The sequence below is a fragment of the Notothenia coriiceps genome, unplaced genomic scaffold (assembly GCF_000735185.1).
Source record: "Notothenia coriiceps isolate Sejong01 unplaced genomic scaffold, NC01 NC01_scaffold00035427, whole genome shotgun sequence".
Taxonomy (NCBI): Eukaryota; Metazoa; Chordata; class Actinopteri; order Perciformes; family Nototheniidae; genus Notothenia; species Notothenia coriiceps.
In genome coordinates, this window is record NW_011368128.1 from 11,777 (window position 1) to 18,263 (window position 6,487).

At 41.1% G+C, this 6,487-nt stretch overlaps 1 protein-coding gene across 1 annotated transcript in view; it reads left to right on the forward strand.

Moving 5' to 3' along the window:
• Positions 1-6,487, forward strand: part of LOC104962827 (uncharacterized) — a gene marked incomplete at its 3' end in the record, with an annotated part of 13,410 nt that overhangs the window by 3,870 nt on the left and 3,053 nt on the right. Inside the window, exons 2-10 of the mRNA XM_010791326.1 lie at positions 1,695-1,817; positions 1,910-1,944; positions 2,143-2,295; positions 2,742-2,870; positions 2,987-3,025; positions 3,251-3,382; positions 3,467-3,593; positions 4,412-4,507; positions 4,634-4,668. Coding sequence (XP_010789628.1) covers positions 1,695-1,817; positions 1,910-1,944; positions 2,143-2,295; positions 2,742-2,870; positions 2,987-3,025; positions 3,251-3,382; positions 3,467-3,593; positions 4,412-4,507; positions 4,634-4,668 — 869 coding nt within the window. The remainder of the gene's footprint in view (positions 1-1,694; positions 1,818-1,909; positions 1,945-2,142; positions 2,296-2,741; positions 2,871-2,986; positions 3,026-3,250; positions 3,383-3,466; positions 3,594-4,411; positions 4,508-4,633; positions 4,669-6,487) is intronic.

The following is a 6,487-nucleotide window of genomic DNA, read 5'->3' on the forward strand; positions in this document are numbered from 1 at the left end:
CTTGTGTTCGAATTTGTATTGGAATTCAAGTTGTATTACCTATGTTCTAGTACAAGTTAAGTTTAATTTTTCGATTTCGCACGCCCATAGGTTTTCGGTATATGGAAAACCAGTGGTTTTGATTAAATAGGCTCTGAGACCAAACTTCAGTAAACCTTCTTGTGATAAGTTACAAAGGTTAGGAATAGGGAAAGGACTTTTTTTTCCCGTCGGGTATTAAACATAATAAGTAGGGTTATCTTTGACCCTTGCTATCTCTTTTACTACAGTCCCGTGACCCTCTTAAATTAACCTCCAATACCTCTTCTTCTTAACCGTTACATCCCCCCCCCCCCCCTTTGTGGCCATGCAACTGCTTACAAGTTTGAAACTCCCGAGGTAACGAGTGAAGGACTTAAAGTAATTTAGCATTAATATGCCTGTTCTTGCGCGTTTAGGCACAGGATTCGCCTCTACTTGACCCAAGTAATCTAGCTGAGGTTCTGGTTTCAGGGAGGACGAGCACACTCCGACAACGGACTTTATTAACAGCGACGCAAAACTACACTTCCGTTTATAAAAAAACTGAGCGCAATTCCTGTTCTCTTAATTGTAACCAAGGTCTATAGACCGGGGAAGTAATATCGGCCTCTTCGGACGAGCGCGTTCCCGAAAATGCGGTCACGAAGTCAATCCTCTTCTTCATTCTCCCTCCGTTTCCGATGTTAGTAGATTTGATTCTCTATGGACCAATTAACTTAGGGTTTAACACTTTGACCAAGCCCGTACCGTGGTTCGACGGGGTCCTAATAACAACAGCGGGGGTTGTCGCCATCGAGTTCGTGAAGGCATAGGTCAGCGACCGGCGCCTTTTTCTCGAAAAGGGGGCAACTCGTCATGTAATCCTTTCTCTGCAAGGGAAATTTTTTCTAGTGGTTTGGCTAAATTTGATTTACCTTGGATGGGTCATACTTCCGGTAAAAACATATGGAATATTTTGTAAGCCAGGGTTTAACTTTTACACGTTTTATTGTCAATAAGCCTCAATAAACCAGTAGCCCGGTAATACTTGCCGTCTAGATATGGGGTGCCTGACCGCGGGCGGCGCGTGCAAGTACAACTTTGCACAAGTCATGATGAAAAAAGCTCAAATCGGGTAATGGGTACTTACCGTGTTATTCTTGCCTAAATACTAATATACTATTTGGAATACACTGCAAAGTGGAGAGGGTTTTTTTTTCCACCCCACAGGGGACGTAAGAACAGGAGTACGCGGTGTACTCCGTGAGAGTATTCCTTACTTGCTTCCGGCGGAGGGTGCGACATAAAGGTTAAGAATAATATCTAACGGTACACAACCGTCGTCGGTAATTTTGTTTGCTTGGGTACATCTTTATTTCCACCCCATGCCTTACGAAATCTCTTGTTCGAGCTTCACGCGATCCTTAGAACTTTTATGTGTTGGCCTTTTTAGACGTGAGGATGTCTCCCCGGGGAGGCGGGTTGTGGTGGTTGCCTTGCGCCGTGTTTCTTGCGTTACTCCCGGTGCTCTATGTCAAACACCGTGTCTTACCCTCCGACCTGTCCGTTCCGATCCGAGGTCAAATGAGTAAATCCCGGCCGGCGATTTTACTAACAGTAGTGAACGGCCGTGAAAAATTGTCACTGATTGCCCGAATGACATTAATCTTTTATTTCAATTTGATCTTTTGAAGGTCCTGGGACTAAAGCGAAGAAACAAAGCGGTTCACGAGCCGAGAATGCCTCTGAAGTATGTCAAGATGAATCGCTGACTTGCGGGGAACTTGTAGACAAATACCTGTGTCCATCGAGAATAAGTAAGAATTCCTCAACGTAGTCTGCATGCGATTATACATTTAGCCTCTTTTCTCTTATTTGGTTTCACATTTTCATTGTCTCTCTTTCACAGGGACGCTGTTGCCGGAACTCTTGTTCAAGGCACTGGTGGGTTTCCTCAAATCTATTGTAATAAGTCTTGCTAGATTTACAAATGTGGTCTTTTTCTAAAGATATTAATCAATTAAGTAGTCTTCAGTCTTTTGTACCATACTGCTCCAACACCATACAGTTTACTCTGAACTCAAAACATCTTCATTAAACAAGCAACCTGTAATTATGACCATCTTTCCCTCTTTTTTCCAGTTTCTTAAAAGGAATGTCCCGCACATGCTCATTTCCAACCTGCCGGATTATCGCGAGTGCAGCTACACTTTGAACGACATCGTCCAGCAACTTATTCCATATACAGTTGGCTGCTCTGAAAGATTAATCTATGCCTTTCCTCAGTCGCGTTTGGTAGGTACACGGTTATAAATCTGTCGGTTTGGTTTATTAATCTCGTGTTTCTGCCGAATTTTATTGGGTTTTTATTTTTCCAAGATCTTATATACACTATTACTAATATCTTATATACACTGTTACCAATATCTTATATACACTGTTACCAATATCTTATATACACTGTTACCAAGATCTTATATACACCATTACCAAGATCTTATATACACCATTACCAAGATCTTATATGCACCATTACCAAGATCTGATATACACCATTACCAAGATCTGATATACACCATTACCAAGATCTGATATACACCATTACCAAGATCTGATATGCACCATTACCAAGATCTTATATGCACCATTACCTGTTCCAGACTGTTTTTATGCATATTGAAAGACTTGAAATGCTAGCAGTAAAGCCACAAGCAGTTGTATTCCTCTGTTTTTTTTCTCAGGCATTCATCTGTGCGCCATCATGTAAGCTTGTGCCGAAGCTAGTGGAAGCCTGTCAAAAGAAAGAGTTAAAGTTACATGGTTGTGACCTTGCTTGCAACGCCATAGAGCCCCCATTTCTAATGAGACCGGTAAGCATTGAGACAGTCTCCCAGTAGTCGTCCGTTCAAAGAAAGACAGAAAATATTGTTTTACCTAATTATCTGCAGCTATCTTAACACTGTCTACTCTAATGTCTCTGTTATAGCTTGGGTTTTATAACTGGCTGATGAAGCTGATTGGTGACGTAAGTAAAACACACACACACACACACTCCTAACTTGTGCTCATTCATAAACTTTATGATCAAGTAGGTAAAAGTAATCCTAAATTCCATTTTTTAATACCCTAAAAAATGTTCAGTAGAGTTATATATACCTGCATTCAGATATATTAAAAGCTCATATTAAGACATTGGCTCTTTCCTTGTTAACTTTGCGGTTTGCTTGTTCACTTCCTGTTCTTGATGCAGAGCGTGGTTCGTGATGGAGAGAAAATAGTCCTCATCAAAAACATTTCACGGACAGATTCCCAGAAGTTGAGAGAAACTTTGAAAGAAGTTGGTATTCATTCTGTCAGGAACTTCCTCCCTCTGCTCGAAAAGGTATGAACCAACACATGCAAGGATGTGGCTTTTGAAAAAGGACGTTCTTTTTGTCTTACCTGTAGGTGTGTGTGTGTGTTCCAGGTATTTATAGAATTCGATCTCCAAGCTGATGTTGATCGACTCGGAGCTTGGTACAGTCAGAACGGAAACCCCTGCCACGAAATCCACAGACTAAAAAAGTTTTTCCCAAAAATGCTTCCACAAAGTGGTAAGTCTCAAAGGGCCTGCTTTTTTAGGGGTTTTCCCTTTCCTGTAGTTTGTTATATTGGTTTTTATTGCATGTAAATGGTCTGCAAAGGCTAAAATCCCTGTGCTACCTCCAGAGGGAGTTTTGGCGAAAATATAAAATACATGTAGAGACTTCTTTATTTTTTTCATTTTCGCTGTACAACAAAGACTAATAAACAAAAGACGTTCTGAGGACAAAGTGCCAGGAATATGGGGTTAGATTTGTGTATTATAATTTGTGGGTAGATGTAAATAATTTTTGAATGGTATTGTCCCTGTATTGCTCTTTTCCGGCACCTAACCCTACACTTATTGCCGGATGGATGTCGAAATGAACACAGAGTACACATTTTATGGATTATTCTTACTTTTTACTCCACTTCATTTATGTATCACCTTTAGTTCATTCCTAATTTGTTTTGCTCGTACCATCTTATACAAATACGCAGTCACAATCTCTGAGAAACTTATATCATGCCTTGAAACAATATAATGCATTGGTGTATATTAAACTAGCCAACAGTATAAAAAGGACAACAAAACCTTCAACAATATTATCAGTAAACATCTACATTAGTGTAATGACACAATAAATTATGAAGAGTTATATATTCAATATAGGCTGTACACAAACTAACTGTATCACTATGACATGATGATGATAAAGAATGCACACAACGTACCGCTGTCTATTATAGTAATTGAGTGAGTTTGCAAATCTTTTGAATGCATTTGTGGAAGGTGTTTTACATTTAGAATTTACACACACATTATTGACACAACTCTAACCCCATACAGGAAACAAACCGCAAGAAGAACCTGGAAGTTTTTTTCTCACTCTGAAGAGTCACCCCTTCATGTTTCCTACCACGACTCCTACCTTTGTCATTCCTGGTAAGAGACCTTGTTACAATCTAATTTCCACAAGTTGATTATCATGACCTCATTCAATGTGATGATCTGATACTACCATGTTTACGTATTCAGTAGAGTAACAGATTGTTTACTTTTAACCCCAAGATTACCTGACAGTCAGAGGACAGGACGACATTGAGGTAAGCACATTTTAGTTCAGCTTTCCTATTTTGTATAATATACATAGTTTAGGAGGACCTTTTTATAATATTGATCTAGTAGCATATGAGCTATTAGGTGTGCCTAATGTAAAAGCCTATACATTTCCATTTGTCTTTACTACTACTGTGTCATTATTACGTTGTAACAGGACTAGGGGTGCATACCGGTTCCCTGTATTAACAAAATACCGGTTACTGGCGGCTACGGTATCCCGTACAGAAATCAGATCCAGTTTTCGATACTTTCAATATTTTCCATTTTTTTCCATTTTTTTTTTTACCTATATAAAGTGAGGCGTAATATCCTTAAACTCACGCCCAAACCGCCAGCCAATCAGATTGCACGTCTTGCAACGGCTTCGGTGATTGGCTTGATTGCCAAGCAACGCCCTTCACCTTCCTCCCGAACGTCTGAGCCTTTCGTTTAGCTTTCGTTTTTTCATTAGCTCGATTTCGGCACGAAAATCTAAAGTGTAGATGTGACTTCCAGTCTGAATGGTGGGGTCTGTAACCACTGCAATACGTTTATTTCTGGGAAAGGCGGCAACACATCCAACCTATGAAAACATTTGCTACTGTCACATAAAATCAGAGTACAGGAATGTACAGTCTTCAAGCCTGTGTTGTCAAATGTGTTTTTCATTGTTTGTTCAGTACTAAAAGGTCGAAGTCCCACAATTAATTGTAATATTAATTTGACATGTTAACTATATCATAAAGCGCTTCAATTTTTCCCTTATGCAACATGAAAGTATCACGATATGTATCGGTCGAGTATCGGTATCGTTCAGTCGTGTAGGTATCGTAAAAAAGCCAACGATATGCATCCCTAGTCCCTAAGCTCAGCAGGGTCCGCAGTAAAGCAGTATTATTATTTTACACTTCCGTTACCATACTCACCTCTCCTGCCCTCCCTCTTCAGGCCTTCTTAGAGATGAACTCGGAGGAAGCGGCTCAGAACATGGTGGGATATTACTCCACACTGGTGCCCATCATCAGGCACCACCCAGTCTACATCCAGTTCTCCAACCACAAGGAGCTGAAGACCGACAACTCCCCCAACCAGGAGGTAACCATCTCTCAGGGTTTAAGCACACATAAGCTCAAGAAACTCAAGAAACTCAGGAAACATCTTCAAATGTTGACTTTGTTTTGATCATTTCACAACAGAAAATAGTGTTTCATTCAGAGCTTAGTAAGTTATGATGATTTACAAAACCTGTGTTTGATGGTCGTGATAAGCAGTTGTTTTCATGAACGCCAAAATGTGAGTTTCTATCAAGCGAAGGATGGGACAGCCTCATCTATCCTGTTCGTAAAGGACGGTTTGTGTATCCTATGCTGAAGGAGATAACAAAGGAAGCATTCAAGCTCCTTTCCTTATCATCTAGATCAGCGGTTTTCAAAGTGTGATGCGCGCTTCCCCTGGGGGGGCGCCAGAGAGCTTCATGGGGGGCGCAGCGTGACAAAAAAATAAAGTGAGAGAGGAGACAGCGTCTGGCAGAAAACGTCACTTGCACACTTTTGGCTGTCTGTGGAGACCGAGTTCCCCCACCTCGCCAAGAAGGCTGTAAAAGTGCTCATTCCCTTCACCTCCACCTACCTGTGTGAGTGCTCATTCCCTTCACCTCCACCTACCTGTGTGAGTGCTCATTCCCTTCACCTCCACCTACCTGTGTGAGTGCTCATTCCCTTCACCTCCACCTACCTGTGTGAGTGCTCATTCCCTTCACCTCCACCTACCTGTGTGAGTGCTCATTCCCTTCACCTCCACCTACCTGTGTGAGTGCTCATTCCC